Source organism: Tachyglossus aculeatus, chromosome 8 (assembly GCF_015852505.1).
Source record: "Tachyglossus aculeatus isolate mTacAcu1 chromosome 8, mTacAcu1.pri, whole genome shotgun sequence".
NCBI lineage: Eukaryota > Metazoa > Chordata > Mammalia > Monotremata > Tachyglossidae > Tachyglossus > Tachyglossus aculeatus.
Genome location: NC_052073.1, coordinates 6,735,803 through 6,759,692, shown reverse-complemented (window position 1 = coordinate 6,759,692; position 23,890 = coordinate 6,735,803). Strand labels below are relative to the sequence as shown.

Here is a 23,890-nt window from a genome sequence, read left to right as displayed (position 1 = left end):
TTCCAGTGCCCAAGTCCATTTGTGGGTGTCAATTCTAGACTGTTGAGCCCGTTGTTGGGTAGGGACCGTCTCTAAATGTTGCCAATTTGTACTTCCCAAGCGCTTAGTACAGTGCTCTGCACATAATAAGCGCTCAATAAAATATGATTGAAACCTCCCGCCCTGGTTTTAAGAAGAGAAACGGCAGTGCATTGACAGACTCGCCCTTTCTGGCTCTGGAGGAGCAAAGATGACAAGCCACTCATGGCTTCCTTTGGAGTGAGATGGAACGAAACCGCCCTAGCACCAAATAATAATGATAATAACAACAACTGTGGCATTTGTTTTAAACTTACTATGGGCCAAGAACTTGGGTAGGTACCAACCGGATCAGCTACAATCCCTACAAAGTCACAGTCAAAGCGGGAAGGAGGACAGGTATTTTATTCCCATTTTACATGAGGAAACTAAGGCACGGGGAAGTTAAGTGTAAACTCATTGGGAGGGAATGTCTACCATCTATCTCCCTTGGCTCTGTTGTACTCTCAAGCGCTCTGCACTCAATAAACACTCAATAAATACGATTGATTGATTACTCAGGGACACATCAGGCAAATGAGAAGCAGCGTGGCTCAGTGGAAAAGAGCCCGGGCTTTGGAGTCAGAGGTCATAGGTTCAAATCCCACCTCTGCCAATTGTCAGCTGTGTGACTTTGGGCAAATCACTTCACTTCTCTGGGCCTCAGTGACCTCATCTGGAAAATGAGGATGAAGACTGTGAGCCCCCCGTGGGACAACCTGATCACCTTGTAACCTCCCCAGCACTTAGAACAGTGCTTTGCACGTAGTAAGTGTGTAATAAATGCCATCATTATTATTATTATTAAATGGCGGAGCCAGGATTGGAACTGAGGTCACCTGAATTCCAGCCATGCGCTCTTTCCACTACGCCAGGCTGCGTCAAACTTGGAATGCCCAAGGGCGCACATTTCATATTCCTTCTCCCCCTTCCCCAGAGGCTGGTTGCGTGCCAGAGGTGATCCTGAACTTTGGATCCTCTCTAGTGCCTTTCAGGTGTCTTTTTTAGATCGGGAATGGCAGCCCATTCTGCCCAAGCCCCTCAGCTTGGTTCCAGAATCGCCTTGATCCATCTAAGGGTGTTCTCAGCGTGGCTCAGCGGAAGGAGCCCGGGCTTTGGAGTCAGAGGTCATGGGTTCAAATCCCGGCTCCGCCACTTGTCAGCTGTGTGACTTTGGGCAAGTCACTTCACTTCTCTGGGCCTCAGTTACCTCATCTGGAAAATGGGGATGAAGACTGTGAGCCCCCCGTGGGGCAACTTGATTACCCTGTATCTACCCCAGCACTCAGAACAGTGCTTGGCACATAGTAAGCGCTTAACAAATGCCACAATTATTATTATTATTATATGTTGCCAACTTGTACTTCCCAAGCGCTTAGTACAGTGCTCTGCACACAGTAAGTGCTCAATAAATATGATTGATTGATTTATTATTATTATTATCAAGAGTCTGCGATCTACTCTAGTCATAAGCATCTACTCTCTTCCTCCTTTCAAGACCCTGCTGAGAGCTCACCTCCTCCAGGAGGCCTTCCCAGACTGAGCCCCTTCCTTCCTCTCCCCCTCGTCCCCCTCTCCATCCCCCCATCTTACCTCCTTCCCTTCCCCACAGCACCTCTGTATATGTATATATGTTTGTACATATTTATTACTCTATTTATTTTACTTGTACATATCTATTCTATTTATTTTATTTTGTTAGTATGTTTGGTTTTGTTCTCTGTCTCCCCCTTTTAGACTGTGAGCCCACTGTTGGGTAGGGACTGTCTCTATATGTTGCCAACTTGGACTTCCCAAGCGCTTAGTACAGTGCTCTGCACACAGTAAGCGCTCAATAAAGATGATTGATTGATTGATACTGTAGTCCCTAAGCTCGTAACAGGCAGGGAACGTATCTGTTATATTGTATCGTCCTCTGCCAAGCGCTTTGCACAGCGCTCTGCACACAGTAAGCGCTCAATAAACGGGATCGATTGACCGACCGACAGATGGAGGCGAGAACAGGTGGAGGGCATTTCTGGCCAGCCCCACGGGCCCGTTCCGGGCGATAGGAAGCCCTTTGTCCCGGAGTGCCGCCGCTGAAAATTGAAGGAAGGATATCGGACAGACGTAACTGCCCTGGGATGAAGTGACAAGCCTCAAGCTCATTGTCCGGAGGAAATGGATCTGCGGCCTGGTCCGGGGAGCGAACAAGTAGCCCGGTTGACATCATCGGGCTGAGCCTTGGGTTACAACAGACGGGGACTTTTCTTGGCACGGGTTGTGGGCAACACCCACTGAAACCTAGAGGGGCATTCCGGTTTAGAGATACGAGCCCGGAGGAGAAGGGCGAGGAGGAGGAGGAGGAACAGGAGCCTGAGCCGAGGCGAGGCTCGTTTGAGTCCAGAATTCACCACTCACATCTTCACTCCTGGATCCGGGACTGAGAAATTCAGGGCGCCTCATCCTCGTAAGTAGAACCGGACTCACCTTCATCGTCATCATCAATCGTATTTATTGAGCGCTTACTGTGTGCAGAGCACTGTACTAAGCGCTTGGGAAGTACAAATTGGCAACATATAGAGACAGTCCCTACCCAACAGTGGGCTCACAGTCTAAAAGGGGGAGACAGAGAACAAAACCAAACATACTCACAAAGTAAAATAAATAGAATAGATATGTACAAGTAAAATAAGTAGAGTAATAAATACGTACAGACATATATACATATATACAGGTGCTGTGGGGAAGGGAAGGAGGTAAGATGGGGGGATGGAGAGGCGGACGAGGGGGAGAGGAAGGAAGGGGCTCAGTGTGGGAAGGCCTCCTGGAGGAGGTGAGCTCTCAGCAGGGCCTTGAAGGGAGGAAGAGAGCGAGCTTGGCGGATGGGCAGAGGGATTGGGGGCATTCCAGGCCCGGGGGAGGACGTGGGCCGGGGGTCGATGGCGGGACAGGCAAGAACGAGGCCTAACGGTGAGGAGATTAGCGGCGGAGGAGCGGAGAGTACAGGGTGGGCTGGAGAAGGAGAGAAGGGAGGTGAGGGAGGAGGGGGCGAGGGGATGGGCAGCCTTCCTTCTGCTAGGAAAGGCCGGGAAGCCCAAGTTCGAGGAAAACCCTTTCCCGCTCCACGGGCGGTTTTTACGCAGGGATGGCGGCGTTTGCACCAAAGAGCGGGGTCTGGTCTGAGACCGCCCCGGGTTGTCGGGATGAATGTTCCGCCCGGGTGCTGTTTGTGTTAAGTATGTCTTACCGCACCCCTAAGGGAATAATAATAATGGTATTTGTTAAGCGCTTACTGTGTGCAAAGCACTGTTCTAAGCGCTGGGGAGGTTACAAGGTGATGGACTATCCGAGGGAACTTTGAAAAAATGTAAGTGCAGAAAGTGATAACTGTCGGCTTAGGGATAGGAGCCTTTTAAGGTGGATTTTGGCTTCGAAAAATCACAAAGCTGTCCGTAATTAATCCTTCGGTGGTGTTGATTGAGGCGCTTACTGTGTGCAGAGCGCTGTGCTTAGCCCCTTAGAGAGTCATCATCATCAATCATATTTATTGAGCGCTTACTGTGTGCAGAGCACTGTACTAAGCGCTTGGGAAGTACAAATTAAAGCAATAAAATAAGTCCAAAGCAATAGACGAGGAAGACCCGATCCTTCCCCACAAAGAGCGTAAAGTTTAGAAGGGGAGACAGACATTGAAGTAAGCACAGACAGGGGAAAAGACAGGTATTTACTGAAAGCTTACTTTGTGCAGAACACTGTACTAAATGTTTGGGAGAGTACAGTAATAATAATAATAATAATAATAATAATGGCATTTATTAAGCGCTTACTATGTGCAGAGCACTGTTCTAAGCGCTGGGGAGGTTACAAGGTGATCAGGTTGTCCCATGTGGGGCTCACAGTCTTAATCCCCATTTTACAGATGAGGTAACTGAGGCTCAGAGAAGTTAAGTGACTTGCCCAAGGTCACACAGCAGATGTGGCAGAGTCGGGATTCGAACCCATGACCTCTGACTCCAAAGCCCGGGCTCTTTCCACTGAGCCACGCTGCTTCTGACCCTACAGTACACTTCATAGACCCTAGCCCTGCCCACGGGGAGCTTACAAATTAGAGGTGGGAGGCCGACATTCAAATACATTCCAGTTGGGTTTGTATCTAAGTGCTTTGGGGCCGGGAGTATTTATTGAATGCTTATTTTGTGCTCAACACTGTTCTAAACGCTTGGGAGGGTACAGTACAATAGATAGACCCCTTTGCTGCCCACAGGGAGCTTACAAACTAGAGGTGGGAGACAGGCATTCAAATAAATTCCAGCTAGGTATATAATAATAATAATAATAATGTTTATTAAGCACTTACTATGTACCAGTCACTGTACTAAATGCTGACAGCATGGCTCAGTGGAAAGAGCCCGGGCTTTGGAGTCAGAGGTCATGGGTTCAAATTCCAGCTCTGCCAATTGCCAGCTGTGTGACTTTGGGCAAGTCACTTAACTACTCTGTGCCTCAGTTACCTCATCTGGAAAATGGGGATTAAGACTGTGAGACAACCTGATCACCGTGTACCCTCCCCAGCGCTTAGAACAGGGCTTTGCACATAGTAAGCACTTAATAAATGCTGTCATTATTATTATTATAAGCAAATTGAGTTGAACGTAGCCACTGCCCCATGTGGGACTGACAGCCTCAATCCCCGTTTTGCAGGTGAGGTAATTGAGGCACAGGGAAGTGAAGTGACCTCCCCAAGGTCACACAGTAGACGAGTGGCAGGGTCAGGATTAGAACCCATGACCTTCGGCTCCCCAGGCCCATGTTCTATCCACCCCGCCAAGCTGTACCTAAGTGCTTTGGGGATGGTGGAGGGGTGACTATCACAGTGCCTAAGAAAAAGTGCAAAAGATAGCTGGCTTAGAATCTCAAAGGAATGAAGTCAGTAAATATTTACTCTTAACCAAATAGACTTCCTGCTTTTTAGTGTTTGGATTGTAACTTTCTATTCTTACCAAGCAAATAACCGGCACATCTTAACCCTTGGGCTATTATTTCTTTTCCCCCCCTCCGAATTCAAATTTGGAAATACTACTGGCTCCAGGGGGTCTTTGGAGGAAAGTCGGTAATAACTATAATAATTGTGCTATTTGTTAAGCACTTACTAAATGCCAGGCGCCGTACTGGGGTGGGTACAGCTGAGAAGCAGCGTGGCTTAGTGGAAAGAGCCCGGGTTTAGGAGTCAGAGGTCGTGGGTTCTAATCCCGGCCCCGCCACTTCTCAGCTGGGTGACTTTGGGCAAGTCACTTCACTTCTCGGGGCCTCGGTTCCCTCGTCTGTAAAATGGGGATTGAGACTGTAAGCCCCCCATGGGACAACCTGATTACCCTGTATCTACCCCAGCGTTTAGAACAATCAATCAATCAATCAATCGTATTTATTGAGCGCTTACTGTGTGCCGAGCACTGTACTAAGCGCTTGGGAAGTACAAGTTGGCAATATCTAGAGACGGTCCCTACCCAACAGCGGGCTCACAGCGTTTGGCACCTAGTAAGCGCCTTACCAATCCCACCAGGCCCATGCCCTATCCACGAGGCCAGGCTGCTCCTAGAGCGCGGACTTGGGAGTCAAAGGACGTGGGTTCTAATTCCGGCTCCGCCACTTGTCTGTTGTGTGACCTTGGGCTAGTCATTTCACTTCCTCTGTGCCTCAGTTACCTCATCTGTAAAATGGGGATGGAGACTGTGATTCCCCCGTGGGACAACCTGATCACCTTGTCTCTACCCCAGCGCTTAGAACAGTGCTTTGCACATAGTCCGCGCTTAACGAATGCTATCATTTTATTATTATTATTATTCCGGCTCTGCCATTGGCCTGCTTCGAAACCTTGGGCAAGTGACTTGTCTGGGCCTCAGGTCCCTGATTTTTAAAATGGGGATTAAATAGCCCCTCTAGGCTGGAGGTAGGGGTCTTGTCTAGCAAGAAACTTACACTCCCATGGAGGAAACCGACCTAAAAATATGTACCAGTGGAATGTTTAGATAATAGATAATTGACCGGGCAGTTTACGATCCCTATCTGCAGAAGGGGAGAGGCAGGGGATAAATAAATATGTAGATGCTGGGGGTGGCTGATATGACTCAGGGGAGTTCAGCTGGGAATGCCTGGGGGAGGAGGTGGAATTTTAGGAGGTCTTTGAAAGTGGAGAGAGTAGTGGTGGGATTAGAGTGGTCGAGGGGAAAAATGTGAGCTTTGGGGGTAGTGGCAGAAGAGTTGAGCCTAGGCTGTAAGCTTATGCTGGGCCGGGAATGTCTCTGCTTTTTTGTTGTATTGTACTCTCCCAAGACAAGGGAGAGTCAGAGGACGCGGGTCCTAATTCCGGCTCCGCCACCTGTCTGTTGTGCGACCTTGGGCTAGTCATTTCACTTCTCTGTGCCTCAGTTCCCTCACCTGTAAAATGGGGATGAAGGCTGTGAGCCCCCCGTGGGACAACCCGATCACCTTGTAACCTCCCCTGTGCTTACAACAGTGCTTTGCACATAGCACTTAATAAATGCCATCATTATTATTATTACTGTCAGTTGTGTGACCTTGGGCTAGTCATTTCACTTCTCTGTGCCTCAGTTCCCTCACCTGTAAAATGGGGATGAAGGCTGTGAGCCCCCCGTGGGACAGCCCGATCACCTTGTATCCTCCCCAGCGCTTAGAACAGGGCTTTGCACATAGTAAGCGCTTAATAAATGCCATCATCATTATTATTATTGTCAGCTGTGTGACCTTGGGCTAGTCATTTCACTTCTCTGTGCCTCAGTTCCCTCACCTGTAAAATGGGGATGAAGGCTGTGAGCCCCCCGTGGGACAGCCCGATCACCTTGTAACTTCCCCTGCACTTAGAACAGTACTTTGCACATAGTCAGCGCTTAATAAATGCCATCATTATTATTATTATTGTCAGTTGTGTGACCTTGGGCTAGTCATTTCACCTCTCCGTGCCCCAGTTCCCTCACCTGTAAAATGGGGATGAAGGCTGTGAGCCCCACGTGGGACAAACCGATCACCTTGTAACCTCCCCTGCACTTAGAACAGTGCTTTGCACATAGTAAGCGCTTAATAAATGCCATTATTATTATCAATCAATCAATCGTATTTATTGAGCGCTTACTGTGTGCAGAGCACTGTACTAAGCGCTTGGGAAGTACAAGTTGGCATCATATACAGATGGTCCCTACCCAACAGTGGGCTCACAGTCTAGAATTATTATTATTATTGTCAGCTATGTGACCTTGGGCTAGTCATTTCACTTCTCTGTGCCTCAGTTACCTCATCTGTAAAATGGGGATTAAGACTGTGAGTCCCACGTAGGACAACCCGATTACCTTGTATATAACATATATATACATATATATATATATATACACAGGTGCTCCATCCCCCCATCTTACCTCCTTCCCTTCCCCACAGCACCTGTATATATGTATATGTTTGTACATATTTATTACTCTATTTATTTATTTTACTTGTACATATGTATTCTATTTATTTTATTTTGTTAGTATGTTTGGTTTTGCTCTCTGTCTCCCCCTTTTAGACTGTGAGCCCGCTGTTGGGTAGGGACCGTCTCTATATGTTGCCAATTTGGACTTCCCAAGCGCTTAGTACAGTGCTCTGCGCACAGTAAGCACTCAGTAAATACGATTGATTGATTGATTGATTGAATGGGAAAGGGAAGGAGGTAAGAAGGGGTGGGGGGGGGATGGAGAGGGGAAGCCATTGGGAGCGTCTTGAGGAGTAGGGGATTTGTGTAGCGAATGATCCTTCCAAATCCTCCCCATCCCCTCCGCCTTACCTCCTTCCCCTCCCCACAGCACCTGTATATATATATATATATATATATATATATATATATATATATATATATATATATATATATATATATATGTATATATGTGTATATACATATATATATGTTTGTAAGGATTTATTACTCTATTTTATTTGTACATGTTTATTCTATTTCTTTTATTTTAGACTGTGAGCCCACTGTTGGGTAGGGACTGTCTCTATGTGATGCCAATTTGTACTTCCCAAGCGCTTAGTACAGTGCTCTGCACATAGTAAGCGCTCAATAAATACGATTGATTGATTGATTGATTTTTGTTCATTCATTCATTCATTCATTCAATTGTATTTATTGAGCGCTTACAGTGTGCAGAGCACTGGACTAAGCGTTTGGGAAGTACAATTTGGCAACATATAGAGACGGTCCCTACCCAACAGCAGGCTCACAGTCATTTTGTTAATATGTTTTGTTGTCGGTCTCCCCCTTCTAGACTGTGAGCCCGCTGTTGGGTAGGGACCTTCTCTAGATGTTGCCAACTTGGACTTCCCAAGCGCTTAGTCCAGTGCTCTGCACACAGCAAGCGCTCAATAAATACGATTGAATGAATGAATGAATGAAATGATCTGTACAGGGAGGCTGTGGTATAGATTGGAGGCGCGATTTATGCCTATTTACTTGTTTTAATTCCTGTCTCCCCCCTTCTAGACTGTGAACGCACTGTGAACAGGGATTGACTCTTTTTGTTGCTGAATTGTACTTTCCCAGCACTTAGTACAGTGCTCGGCACACAGTAAGCGCTCAATAAATACGATTGAATGAATGAATGAAACAGCGTGGTGTAGTGGATGGAGCATGGGCATGCGAGTCAGAAGGTCGTGGGTTCTAATCCCGAATGGACAACTCACAGACAGTGTGGTTTAGCGGAAAGAGCCCGGGCTTGGGAGTCAGAGGTCATGAGTTTTAATCCCAGCTCCGCCACTTATCAGCTGTGTGACTTTGGGCAGGTGGCTTCACTTCTCTGAGCCTCAGTTCCCTCATCTGTCAAATGGGGATGAAGACTGTGAGCCCCCCGTGGGGCAACCTGATCACCTTGTGACCTCCCCAGTGCTTAGAACAGTGCTTTGCACACACTAAGCGTTTAATAAATGCCATTATTATTATTAAGTCACTTCACTTTTCTGTGCCTCAGTGTCCTCATCTGTAAAATGGGGATTAAGCCTGTGAGCCCCAGGTGGGACAACCTGATTACCTTGGGTAGAACAGTGCTTGGCACATAGTAAGCGCTTAACAAATACCATCATTTTTATTATTATTAACTTCTCTGTGCCTCGGTTACCTTATCTGTTAAAATGGGGATCAAGACTGTGAGCCCCACGTGGGTCAGGGACTGTGTCCAACCCAATTTACTTGTATCCACCCCAGCGCTTAGTACAGCACGTGGCACACAGTAAGCGCTTAACAAATACCATAATTATTATTTTACAACAACCTCGCCAGGTCCTTTTACTGTTCCACAGAGATGACCGAGTGACTTTTTTTTTTAATTAATAATGACAGCATTTATTAAGCGCTCACTGTGTACAAAGTACTGTTCTAAGCTCTGGGGAGGATACAAGGTGATCAGGTTGTCCACCGTCGTGATCCCCATTTTACAGATGAGGTAACCGAGGCCCAGAGAAGTGAAGTGACTTGCCCAAGGTCATGGGGCAGACAAGAGGCGGAGCTGGGATTTGAACCCATGACCTCTGACTCCTAAGCCCGGGCTCTTTGAAGTAGCTGCCTTCAGAGGCTAGGAGCAGGGTGACCTCCTGGGCTGGCTCAACCCCACATAATAATAATAATAATAATGATGGTATGTGTTAAGCGCTTACTATGTGCAAAGCACTGTTCTAAGCGCTGGGGGGATACAAGGTGATGAGGTTGTCCCACGTGGGGCTCACAGTCTTCATCCCCATTTCACAGATGAGGGAACTGAGGCCCAGAGAATCAATCAATCAATCGTATTTATTGAGCGCTTACTGTGTGCAGAGCACTGTACTAAGCACTTGGGAAGTACAAGTTGGCAACATATAGAGACAGTCCCTACCCAACAGCGGGGTCACAGTCTAAAAGGGGGAGACAGAGAACAGAACCAAACATACTAACAAAATAAAATAAATAGAATAGATATGTACAAGATAGAGTAATAAATAAATACAATTAAATTAAATTAAATTAAATTAAATTTGTAATTTTTTAATTACAATTAAATTTATTTAAATACAAGTAAAATAAATAAATAAATAAATAGAGTACTAAATATGCACAAACATATATACAGGTGTTGTGGGGGAGGGAAGGAGGTAAGATGGGGGAGATGGAGAGGGGGAGGGGGAGAGGAAGGAAGGGGCTCAGTCTGGGAAGGCCTCCTGGAGGACGTGAGCTCTCAGTAGGGCCTTGAAGGGAGGAAGAGAACTAGAGAAGTGAAGTGACTTGCCCAAAGTCACCCAGCTGACAATTGGCGGAGCTGGGATTTGAACCCACGACCTCTGACTCCCAAGCCCGGGCTCATTCCACTGAGCCACGCTGCTTCCTTCCGCGTCTCAAGCCATGATGTGTGAGTGACCTTCATACCTCTCCCCCTTTTAGAGTGTGAGCCCACTGTTGGGTAGGGACCGTCTCTAGATGTTGCCAACTTGGACTTCCCAAGCGCTTAGTCCAGTGCTCTGCACACAGTAAGTGCTCAATAAATGCGATTGATTGATTGATACTTAAACCCCGTCCAGGCCAAGAATCCATTTAATACGTGAGAGGAGAGTGTGGCTCTGGTGTCCAGGATTAAAATTCCCCGGATGGGCCAAGCAGCGGTTTTGTTGTCCGAAGAAATCCGGCTGGGATAGGCAGGGTTGGCAAGATATCGGGGTTTCGGAGCTTGCTGCCCAGGGTCCTAAAATCATCCCCCCCTACAAAATTACATCCATAATCATATACAATCCAGCCCTGCTGATAGGGAGTCTTGACATTTCCCTGAGGGAGATAATAATAATAATGGCATTTATTAGGCACTTACTATCATCATCATCATCATCATCATCATCAATCGTATTTATTGAGCGCTTACTGTGTGCAGAGCACTGTACTAAGCACTTGGGAAGTACAAGTTGGCAACATCTAGAGACAGTCCCTACCCAACAGTGGGCTCACAGCCTAAAAGGGGGAGACAGATGTGCAAAGCACTGTTCTAAGCGCTGGGGTAGATACAAGGTAATCGGGTTGTCCCATGTGGGGCTCACAGACTTAATCCCCATTTTCCAGATGAGGTAACTGAGGCACAGAGAAGTTATTAATAATAATAATAATAATAATAATGGCATTTATTAAGTGCTTACTATGTGCAAAGCGCCGTTCCAAGCGCTGGGGAGGTTGCAAGGTGGTCAGTTTGTCCCACGGGGGGGCTCACAGTCCTCATCCCCATTCTACAGATGAGGTCACTGAGGCCCAGAGAAGCAGCGTGGCTCAGTGGAAAGAGCCCGGGCTTTGGAGTCAGAGGTCATGGGTTCGAATCCCGACTCCGCCACATGTCTGCCGTGTGGCCTTGGGGAAGTCATTTAACTTCTCTGAGCCTCAGTTACCTCCTATGTCAAATGGGGATTCAGTACCTCTTCTCCACTCCAGTCCATACTTCACGCTGCTGCCTGGGTCACTTTTCTACAAAAACGTTCAGGGCATGTCTCCCCGCTCCTTAAAAACTCCAGCGCTTGCCCATCCACCTCCGCATCAAACAAAAACTCGAGAAGCAGCGTGGCTCATCGGAAAGAGCCCGGGCTTTGGAGTCAGAGGTCATGGGTTCAAATCCCGGCTCCACCACTTGTCAGCCGTGTGACTTTGGGCAAGTCACGTCACTTCTCTCAGCTGTAAAATGGGGATTAAGACCGTGAGCCCCCAGGGGGACAACCCAATCACCTTGTAACCTACCTAGTGCTTAGAACAGTGGTTTGCACATAGTAAGTGCTTAGTAAATGCTGTTATTATTATTAAAAGCTCCTCACCAGTGGTTTTAAAGCCCTCCAGCATCTTGCCCCCTCCTACCTCACCTCGCTATTCTTCTCCTCCAACCCAGCCCGCACTCTTCGCTCCTCTTAACGCTGACCATCTCACTGTACTTCGATCTCATCTATTTCACCACCGACCCCTCAGCCACGTCCTGCCTCTGGCCTGGGATGCCCTCCCTCCTCAAATCCAACGGACAGTGACTCTCCCCTCCTTCCAATCAATCAATCAATCGTATTTATTGAGCGCTTACTGTGTGCAAAGCACTGTACTAAGCGCTTCAAGCCTTATTGTAGTCACAAGAGGCCCTCCCTAACTAAACCCTCCTTTCCTCTTCTCCCACTCCCTTCTGCATCACCCTGACTTTGCTCCCTTTCTTCTCCCCCCTTCCCAGCCCCACAGAATTTGTGTACTTTTCTGTCATTTATATATTTCTATTAATGTATGTCTCCCCACCTCTAGACTGTAAGCTCGTTGTGGGCGGGGAATGTGTCTGTTTATTGTTGCGCGGTACTCTCCCAAGCGCTTAGAACAATGCTCTGCACACAGCGCTCAATAAATACGATTGAACGAGTGATTGACTTAAGATTGTGAGCCCCATGCGGGACAGGCCTGTGTTTGACCTGATTATCTTGTATCTTCCCCAGCGCTTAGAACAGTGTTTGGCACATAGTAAGGGCTCAATACCACAATTATTATTATTAGTAGTAGTAGTACTGAGAGCTCACCTCCTCCAGGAGGCCTTCCCAGACTGAGCCCCTTCCTCCCTCTCCCCTCGTCCCCCCTCCATCCCCCCATCTTACCTCCTTCCCTTCCCCACAGCACCTGTATATATGTATATATGTTTGTACATATTTATTACTCTATTTATTTATTTATTTATTTTACTTGTACATATCTATTCTATTTATTTTGTTAGCATGTTTGGTTTTGTTTTCTATCTCCCCCTTTTAGACCCACTGTTGGGTAGGGACTGTTTCTATATGTTGCCAACTTGGACTTCCGAAGCGCTTAGTCCAGTGCTCTGCACACAGTAAGTGCTAAATAAATACGATTGATTGATTGATAGTAGTAGTAGTATCTCTAAAATGAGATTAAGGCTAAGGCTCACAGTGCTTAGGTCAGTGCATGGCAAGAGTAAGCGCTGAACAAATACCATAAAAAAAAAGGCAGGCTGAGGAAATAGAAAAATCAACTGAATGATTCAGTTTGAGGGTTTGCCCTGTGCTAGTCACACCCCCCGCCCCCCATCACTTAACCAGCTGCTATACCACCTGGTCTGGGAATTTAAAACTTTTATTCCACCCTTCTTGCTTGCCCACACCCTTTTTCAGCTGACCACACCTTGCAGCTGCTTGGTTGTCCTGCTGTCATTCATTCGCCCCCACATTTCCCTCCCAACAAGCCGCAGCGTGGATTCTGAGCCCTCAAAAAGCATCAGGCCCCGGCGGGCCCTCAGGGGCAGGGCAAAGGAAAAAACAAAACACCTTAGGTAAGTCACTTAACTTCTCTGGGCCTCAGTTTCCTCAACTGTAAAACGGGGATACCGGTTTTCCCTCCTACTTAGGCTGTGGACAGGAGCTGTGTACGACCTAATTAACTTGTATCTACCCAAGCAGTTAGAACAGTGTTTGACACATAGTAAGCGCTTAATTATCATTATTATTATTATCAAGTGCCATCGCGTCGTTTCTGATTCATAGCGGCTCTAGAGATATATTTACTCCAGAATGTGCTGTCTTCTGCTATAATCCATAATCGTGCTAACAGTTCTGTTACCGTTGTTATGGTTTCTATCCATCTAGCTGCCTGTCTGCCTCTTCCGTGTTTTCCCTGGACTTTTCCTAGCATTAGCGTCTTCTCCAGAGAATTAGTCCTCCTGATTATGTGTCCAAAATAAGTCATTTGACCTTCCAAAGACCTGGGATCTTCCAAAGGCCTTTATATCCCGGGATTGATAATCAATAATAAAGGACTCAGTAGTCAAGAAATACGCCGAAGATTAATGTTAGGAAGATTTGCTACGAAGAGGCTGGAAAAAGTCATGAAATGTGCTGATGTAACAATTGTACTTCCCAAGCGCTTAGTACAGTGCTCTGCACACAGTAAGCGCTCAATAAATACGATTGAATGAATGAATGCCCCCCAAAATACGAATGGTCAATTCTGTGGTGTTTCCAGTGACAGCGGATGGATCCGAAAGCTGGCCAGTGAAGAAACAGTATAGAAAGAGCATCGATTCTTTTGAAATGTGCTGTTGGAGAAGGCTTTTGCGAATACCCTGGACTGCCTGAAAAACAAACAAATGGATTCAGGAGCATGGGCTTAATAGAGACCATTAAAAGAAAAAAAAAGAAAAGCAAAACAAAAAAAAAAGTACATAGCCAGAACCAGAAAATGGCAGGAACAACAGAGTGAGACATCTGCAGGCAAAGAAGGCTTTTATTTCTCATCAATCAATCAATCAATCGTATTTATTGAGCGCTTACTGTGTGCAGAGCACTGTACTAAGCGCTTGGGAAGTACAAGTTGGCAACATATAGAGACAGTCCCTACCCAACAGTGGGCTTTCTCATGATATTTGTTAAGCAGGTTGCTGTGTGCCACAAACACTGTTCTAAGTGCTGGGGTAGTTATAAGTTAATCAGGTTCTGTCCTTCATCTGGAGAACAGGCATTCGGTCTCCATTTTGCGGTTGAAGAAACTGAAACCCAGAGAATGGTGGTGGTAATTAATGGTAATTGTGGTATTTGTTAAGCGCTTACTATGTGCCAAGCACTGTTCTAAGCACCGGGGTAGATAGAAGGTAATCAGGTTGTCCCCCATGGGGCTCACCATCTTAATCCCCATTTTACAGATGAGGTAACCGAGGCCCTGAGAAGTTAATTGACTTGCCCAAAGTCACTCAGCGGACAAGTGGCGGAGCCGGGATTGGAACCCATGACCTCTGGCTCCCAAGCCCGTTCTCTTTCCCCTAAGTCAACGCCGCTTCTCGTGTACTCTCCCAAGCGCTTAGTTCAGTAGGGGAAGCAGCGTGGCTCAGTGGAAAGAGCGTGAGCTTGGGAGTCAGAGTTCATGGGTTCAAATTTATTTTACTTGTACATATCTATTCTATTTTATTTTGTTAGTATGTTTGGTTTTGTCTCCCCCTTTTAGACTGTGAGCCCACTGTTGGGTAGGGACTGTCTCTATATGTTGCCAATTTGTACTTCCCAAGCGCTTAGTACAGTGCTCTGCACACAGTAAGCGCTCAATAAATACGATTGATGATGATGATGATGATCCCAGCTCCACCGCTTGTCAGCTGTGTGACTTTGGGCAAGTCACTTAACTTCTCTGTGCCTCAGTTACCTCATCTGTAAAATGGGATTAAGACTGTGAGCCCCCCCGGGGGACAACCCAATCACCTTGTATTCTCCCCAGCGCTTAGAACAGTGCTTTGAACATAGGAAGTGCTTAACAAATGCCATTATTATTATTATTATTATTACAGTGCCCTGTGCACCTTAAGTGCTCGATAAATACAATTAAATGAGTATATTCCCTGCTCACAAGGAGCTTACTGTCTTCTGTAGGAGTTTGTGCCGCTTAATTTGCTCCATGGTCTCTCATTTCATCCGCTCCCCCATCCTCCCACGGACCCACCCATCCATCCTCCTCCCCGCCACCCCCCTCTTTGCAGGAGGTAAGGAAGTTGTGCTCTGACTACAAAGGCAAGGCCAGATATATACCACATTTTGTTCCAAAAGATGCTAGGATAAAGGGCTAGCCCTACCCAAGGCCACCGGGCCACCCACTACAGAAGCCAAGACCCCACCCCCGCGAGGCAGGCGGGCTCACAATCCCTCGCCTCTGATCTGGGGGACACGTCGGACCCGAAGGATTGATTTGTTAGTGGAGCCCTGAGCCTGATTTAATTTTCCCTTTCCTTTCTGTCCCCCAGGATATCCACGTTTCTGAGGTTGGAGCTGTCGGGCTGAAGAAATGCAGAGAAGAGAAAAAAACTGACGAGGTAGGAGTCGACAGCCAGCCAGATGTGCCGCCGTAGAAACGTGGGAGCGATGTCTTAAGCGATGTATTCTTTTCCTATGCACAAGATCGTATGAAAAAAATCAAGTTCGATGGGGTTTTCTGCTTCTCGAGCGGGAGAGAGACTTCACTCTTTATTCGCGGCTAGAAAGTCATTGTTTTATGCCATCCCGTGAGGTAAACTGTGCAGCGGAAAGACATCTGTGCTGAGAAATAGGGTCCCGTGAGCAGGGTGCGTGTGTGTGAAAGCTGTCTGTCAGACCCAGGGGACAGACACCCCTCAAAGCTTGGGCAGCGGGGGATACTGATCATTGGGAGAAGGAAATGTCTTTTTAACGTCATATTATACTCTCCCAAGTGCTTAGTACGGTGTTCTTTTAGACTGTTAGCCCACTGTTGGGTAGGGACTGTCTCTATATGTTGCCAACTTGTACTTCCCAAGCGCTTAGTACAGTGCTCTGCACACAGCACTCAATAAATACGATTGATTGATTGTTCTGCACATAGCAAGCGCTCGGTAAATATGATTGATTGTTGAAATAGGATGCGGCGCCTGTGGGGATAAGTGGAATCTAAGGGAAAGGCGAACGGGAATCGCATCCCTATATTACCGCTGATGAGACAGAGAAGTTCGTGGCTCAGTGGAAAGAGCATGGGCTTTGGAGCCAGAGGTCATGGGTTCAAATCCCAGCTCTGCCAATTGTCAGCTGTGTGACTTTGGGCAAGTCACTTCACTTCTCTGGGCCTCAGTTACCTCATCTGTAAAATGGGGATTAAGACTGTGAGCCCCCCGTGGGACAACCTGATCACCTTGTAACCTCCTCAGCGCTTAGAACAGTGCTTTGCACACAGTAGGCACTTAACAAATGCCATCATTATTATTATTATGATTAAAATAGGGATTAAGACTGAGCCCCTGTGGGACAGGGACTGTGTCCAACCTGATTAACTTGTATCTACTTGTATCTATGTGGCACATAGCCACATACTGCGTGGCTCAGTGGAAAGAGCACGTGCTTTGGAGTCAGAGATCATAGGTTCGAATCCCAGCTCCGCCACATGTCTGCTGTGTGACCTTGGGTAAGTCACTTAGCTTCTTTGAACCTCAGTTACCTCATCTGTAAAATGGGGATTAAGACTGTGAGCCCCACATGGGACAACCTCGTTACCTTGTTTCCCCTCCCCAGCGCTTAGAACAGTGCTTTGCACATAGTAAGCGCTTAACAAATGCCATCATTGTTATTATTATTAGTAGTAAATGCTTAACAAATACCACCGCTATTAAATACCATTATATAATAATAATATAAAGTGCCCATGCTGTCTTGGTCTCTTTATCCCCAGACCAGCTCTTAGCCAACAGGACTAACAGCAGAGCAGGGTCGTGAAAGCCCCCTCCCCTTGTCTGAGAGCAGAAGGGAAGAGCGTAGTAAACTTATTACTCTATTTTACTTGCACATATTTGCTATTCTATTTACTTTGTTAATAATGTGCATATAGCCATAATTCGATTTGTTCTATTTTGACACCTGTCTATATGTTTTGTTTGTTGTCTGTCTCCCCCTTCTAGACTGTGAGCCCGCTGTTGGGTAGGGACCGTCTCTATAGGTTGCCGACTTGGACTTCCCAAGCGCTCTGCGCACAGTAAGCGCTCAATAAATACGATTGAATGAATGAATGAAAGAACCTTTCCGGAGCACTCGGGAGATCAAAGAGGAGTCTCAGCTGATTAATCCGCTCCCAGATCCCCAGAGCAGTTTCCAAGGCCTCCTGCTCTGTAGCGGTTGTTAGACTGAGCGCCCCTGGGGTTCCTTTGAAACCTGACTTTGCCAGTGTCTCATTTGCCCCTGGCAAGTGAAGAGGTCGACTTAGAAACCTTCCCAAAGCGGCTTCACCTGATCCGGGTCTGAGTCCGAAGGAGCCCACCAAGCTGTTCTCTTCTTAGCGGGCCGGGTTGGGGCTGCCTATCACGGAGAGAAATCAGAAGACTTTTAAATAAATCAGAAGGAGCGTGTTTCCCGTCACTGGGGCCCAGGGGGATAGCTACATTTAGCTGGTCGCTCAGAGGGTGTCCTCCGGGGAATACAGGCTGGGAATGATGGTCTTCCCTCCCCGGTCTGATCGGGAAACAGAGGCTAGCTTCCATCGAAGCCTATTCCAAAGGCCTTTCCTTTTTTTAAAAAAAAATTATTATTATAATAATGGTACTTTCTCAGCGCTTATTACGTTCCAAGCACTGCTTTAAGCACAAGTTAATCAGGTTGGACACAGTCCCGGTCCCACATGGGGCTCACAGTCTTAATCCCTATTTTCCAGATGAGGGAACTGAGGCCCAGAGAAATGAAGTGACTCACCCAAGAGACATGTGGCACAGACAGGATTAGAACCCAGGTCCTTCTGACTCCCAAGCCTGGCCTCTATCATCATCATCATCATCATCAATCGTATTTATTGAGCGCTTTCTATATGCAGAGCACTGTACTAAGCGCTTGGGAAGTACAAATTGGCAACATATAGAGACACTCCCTACCCAACAGTGGGCTCACGGTCTAAAAGGGGGAGACAGAGAACAAAACCAAACATACTAACAAAATAAAATAAATAGAATAGATATGTACAAGTAAAATAAATAAATAAATAAATAGGGTAATACATATGTACAAACATATATACATATATCCAGGTGCTGTGGGGAAGGGAAGGAGGTAAGATGGGGGGATGGAGAGGGGGACGAGGGGGAGAGGAAGGAAGGGGCTCAGTCTGGGAAGGCCTCCTGGAGGAGGTGAGCTCTCAGCAGGGCCTTGAAGGGAGGAAGAGAGCTAGCTTGGCGAATAAATAGGGTAATAAATATGTACAAACATATATACATATCTACCCACTAAGCCATGCTGCTTTTCTAAGTGGTTTATCCAAATGGGGTCATAGTAGTAGTAATAGCATTTATGAAGTGCCTAATGTGTGCAGAGGCGGGTAGTAAGTGCTGGGAAAGAATACGCAGTTGGGAATTTGACACAGTCCCCGTCCCTCAGGGGATTTGCAAGCTAAAAATAAACGAATCTTCCATCTTCAGTCTTTCTCTGGAAGGTTTGATTGAAATAAGGGACCCAGTGACCTAGTGGCCAGGCCAGAGGATCGAGAGCCAGACCCAGGTTGGAGTCTCAACTCTGTCATACTGTGTGACCTTGGGGAAGCGGGCTTCCTTCTCTGGGCCTCAGTTTCTCCATCCGTTCAATGGAAATAAGGTAGATCGTGAGCTTGACGTGGGACAGGATAGTGTCCTGTTCTCTGTCTAGCCTGACGTGGGACAGGACAGTGTCCTGTATTCTGGCTCCCCCTTCTAGACTGTGAGCCCACTGTTGGGTAGGGACCGTCTCTATATGCTGCCGACTTGTACTTCCCAAGCGCTTAGTACAGTGCTCTGCACTCAGTAAGCGCTCAATAAATACGATTGAATGAATGAATGTCCAATCTCACAACGTTGCAACCACCTCAGTGCATAGCGCAGCACTAGTAAACGCCCTCATTCTTAATTCACGCTTGCCGCATTTGGGGCGGTGTCGGCGCCCGGCCCGTCCTTCAGGAACGTGTTGGCACAGGGGGCTGTCGGCGACGGTTCTCCGCGTTGGCCTCGGAGTCGAGGCCGGCTCGGGATGGATCGTCTTACCGTCATCTGAAGCCCCGGGTCAGTTTCATCGGAAGAGTCGGAGGCAGGTACTCATCATAGATTTAAGGCTCATTAAAATTCAGCAGACGTTCTCCATGGGCTCCGTTCGGGGACACGGAGGACAAGGAATAACATCCGCATTTCCTGGGCCGGCCAGAACCGTGGAGGATGTGGCCTCTTTTTCCACCCTATCAGGGGGAAAGATGAAGTTCCAAAAGGAAGGAGCAAACCGCTTCTCTTCTCCCAGACAGCTTTTCTGGATGAGGGCAATCCATACCCCGCCAAGGCCAGGTCCGCTTCCCAATTCGGCTCCAAATCACCAGGCCCCACGGCACCTGTATATATGTACATATGTTTGTACATATTTATTACTCTATTTATTTATTTTACTTGTACATATCTATTCTATTCATTTTATTTTGTTAGTATGTTTGGTTTTGTTCTCTGTCTCCCCCTTTTAGACTGTGAGCCCACTGTTGGGTAGGGACTGTCTCTATATGTTGCCAATTTGTACTTCCCAAGTGCTTAGTACAGTGCTCTGCACATAGTAAGCGCTCAATAAATACGATTGATGATGATGACGATGATCTTGACCGGGGCTCCCTATCGACCGGCCCAGAGCACGGGCTGCCAGTCTCCGCTGAAACTTGGCACCCGGAGGCACAGAGGCAAAGCTCCTCGTCTGCCAACTTGTACTTCCCAAGCGCTTAGTACAGTGCTCTTGCACACAGTAAGCGCTCAATAAATACGACTGAATGAATGAATGCCAATCAAACCGGAAGGAGCTGGCAGTCGTCGGCGGCGGAGCCATCTGGGAAGGCCTGGGAGGATTCCGTTGTGTTGAATTTTCCCGAGCGCTGGAGAAGCGGAGTGGTTCATTAGGGACTACAGCCCAGGCTTGGGAGTCAGAAGGACCTGGGTTCTAATCCCAGCTCCATCACGCGTCTGCCGCGTGTCCTTAGGTAAGTCACTTCCCTTCTCTAGGCCTCAGTCCCCTCATCTGTAAAATGGGGATAAGAGTGTGAGGTAAGTCACTTCACTTCTCTGGGCCTCAGTCCTTTCATCTGTAAAATGGGGATAAGAGTGTGAGGTAAGTCACTTCACTTCTCTGGGCCTCAGTCCCCTCATCTGTAAAATGGGAATAATAGTGTGAGGTAAGTCACTTCACTTCTCTGGGCCTCAGTCCCCTCATCTGTAAAATGGGGATAAGAGTGTGAGGTAAGTCACTTCACTTCTCTGGGCCTCAGTCCCTTCATCTGTAAAATGGGGATAAGAATGTGAGGTAAGTCACTTCACTTCTCTGGGCCTCAGTCCCCTCATCTGTAAAATGGGGATAAGAGTGTGAGGTAAGTCACTTCTCTGGGCCTCGGTCCCCTCATGTGTAAAATGGGGATAAGAGTGTGAGCCCCATGTCGGACAGGGACTGTGTCCAAACTGACAACCTTGTAATAATGATAATGATAATGATAATAATAATAATAATAATGGTATTTGTTAAGTGCTTACTATGTGCTAAGCACTTTTCTAAGCACTGGGGTAGATACAAGGTAATCAGATTGTCCCACGTGGGGCTGTACTTCCCAAGCTCTTAGTACAGTGCTCTGCACACCGTAAGAGCTCAATAAATGCGATTGAATGAATGAATGAATAATCCCCATTTTACAAATGAGATTACTGAGGCACAGAGAAGTGACGTGACTTGCCCAAAGTCACACAGCTGACAAGTGGCGGTGCCAGGATTAGAACCCACGACCTCTGACTCCCAAGGCCTGGCCCTATCCACTAAGCCACACTGCTTCTCTAAGCGCTTGTAGCTACCCCAGCGCGTAGAACAGTGCCTGGCACATAGTAACCGCTTAACAAGAACCATTAAAAAAAAAAAAAGGCAGGCGGGCAAACAGCGTGGGAAGGAGCATGGCCTAGTGGCTAGAGCGTGGGCCTGGGTTCTAATCCCAGCTCTGCCACTTGTCAGCCGTGTGACCTTGGGCAAGTCACTTCTCTGGGCCTCAGGTCCCTCATCCGTAAAATGGGGATAGCCCCATGTGGGACATGGACTGTGTCCAACCTAATTAGCTAAGGTCAGCTGTGTGACCTTGGGCAAGTCACTTAACTTCTCTGAGCCTCAGTTCCCTCATCTGTAAAATGGGGATTACGACTGTGAGCCCCACGTGGGACAACCTGATCACCTTGTCTCCCCCCCCCCCCAGTGCTTAGAACAGTGCTTTGCACATAGTAAGCGCTTAACAAATGCCAAAAATAATAATAATAAAAATAATAATTAGATTGTATCTACCCCGGCACTTAAAACAGTGCCAGGCACAAATACGACCACCATCATCATCATCAAACAGCTCACCCCATGCTATGCCATGCCATGTCATGGGTGAAGCAGCGTGGCTCAGTGGAAAGAGCCCGGGCTTTGGAGTCAGAGGTCAGGGGTTCAAATCCCGGCTCCGCCACTTGTCAGCTGTGGGACTTCGGGCAAGTCACTTCACTTCTCTGGGCCTCAGTTACCTCATCTGTAAAATGGGGATGAAGACTGTGAGCCCCCCGTGGGACAACCTGATCACCTTGTAACCTCCCCAGCGCTTAGAACAGTGCTTTGCACATAGTAAGCGCTTAATAAATGCCATTATTTTTTTTTTATTTGTGTCCCACATGGGGCTCTTAGTCTTAATCCCCAGTTTTTTAGGTGAGGCAACTGAGACAGAGAAGTAAAATGACTTGCCCAAGGTCACACAGCAGACAAGTGGCGGAGCCGGGATTGGAACCCAGAGCCTTCTGCCTCTCGGGCCCTTGTTGTTTCCACTAGGCCCACGCTGCTTCTCACTCGATAAATAGATCTATCATCCACTTATAAATAGGTGAGAGAGGAAGAACTAGGTGAACGGACCGTCATCATCATCATCATCAATTGTATTTATTGAGCGCTTACTATGTGCAGAGTACTGTACTAAGCGCTTGGGAAGTACAAATTGGCAACATATAGAGACAGTCCCTCCCCAACATTGGGCTCACAGTCAGAGCTAAGGTAGTCCACGGGGTGGGTAGGACGATGTGACCTGATTAACTTTATCTGCCCCGGATGGTAGATTGCTTGGAACACAGTAAGTGTTTAACAAATATCACAATTATTATTATGATTCCAGCTTACTTCCAGCTCAACTCCCCCTCCTTCCCCTCCCCATCCCCCCGCCTTACCTCCTTCCCCTCCCCACAGCACCTGTATATATGTATAGTTGTTTGTACATATTTATTACTCTATTTTATTTGTACATATTTATTCCATTTATTTTGTTTTGTTAATATGTTTTGTTTTGTTGTCTGTCTCCCCCTTCTAGACTGTGAGCCAGCTGTTGGGTGGGGACCGTCTCTATATGTTGCCAACTTGGACTTCCCAAGCGCTTAGTACAGCGCTCTGCACACAGTAAGCGCTCAATAAATACGATTGAATGAATGATGTGGGCTCCGGTGCTGGAGAGAAGAGGAGACCCTTACAGGGTCTCTAAATGTTTTGCTTAACGAAGGCTCTTTGCGTTGGGGACTTGCAGATGGGAAATAAGAAGGGAAATAACTTGACCAGAAAACCACTTGGGTCTTTTTAACTTAGGCCCTTAAAACTAAAGAGTTTTCCTAAAGTTCTCCGATTCTCCAACCCCCATCCCCCAGTTCCACCTCCAGTCAAGCCAAACTAAACAGAACACTCTTGACCTCCGGACCTGAGAATTTTAGTTTATTAAAAACACCCTCCATCCTGTTTCAGGCCAGTGTTGGCTCTTCCGCCCACTTCCCCGCCCCGCCGCCTTGCAGATTCAGACAGTAACTTGTTTGGCAAACATCTTCAGTAATAACAATAATAATAATGGCATTTGTTAAGTGCTTACTATTTGCCAATCAATCAATCGTATTTATTGAGCGCTTACTGTGTGCAGAGCACTGTACTAAGCACTTGGGAAGTACAAGTTGGCAACATAACTTGCCAACTTGTACTAACGTACTAACATAACTTAGTACAGTTGCCAGACACTGTACTAAGCACAGGGCTGGATACAAGCAAATCAAATTGAACTCAGTCCCTGTCCATTACAGGACTCACAGTCAATCAATCAATCAATCAATCGTATTTATTGAGCGCTTACTGTGTGCAGAGCACTGTACTAAGCGCTTGGGAAGTACAAGTTGGCAACATAACTTGCCAACTTGTACTAACATAACTTAGTACAGTTGCCAGACACTGTACTAAGCACAGGGCTGGATACAAGCAAATCAAATTGAACTCAGTCCCTGTCCCTTACAGGGCTCAC

General features: G+C 47.0%; 1 protein-coding gene across 6 annotated transcripts in view; it reads left to right on the top strand.

Moving 5' to 3' along the window:
• Nucleotides 1-23,890, top strand: part of PKIG (cAMP-dependent protein kinase inhibitor gamma) — a 95,873-nt gene that overhangs the window by 45,720 nt on the left and 26,263 nt on the right. For 4 of the 6 annotated variants that reach the window (XM_038750263.1, XM_038750268.1, XM_038750266.1 and 1 more), the window contains one exon: nucleotides 15,837-15,905. Coding sequence is in view for 1 of the 6 variants with exons in the window: in XM_038750262.1 (XP_038606190.1) it covers nucleotides 15,837-15,873 (37 nt within the window). In the remaining 5 variants the exon portion in view is untranslated. Of the gene's footprint in view, nucleotides 1-1,982; nucleotides 2,507-13,333; nucleotides 13,386-15,836; nucleotides 15,906-23,890 lie in introns of those variants that run through there. The other 2 variants (XM_038750264.1, XM_038750265.1) reach the window with 2 other exon arrangements.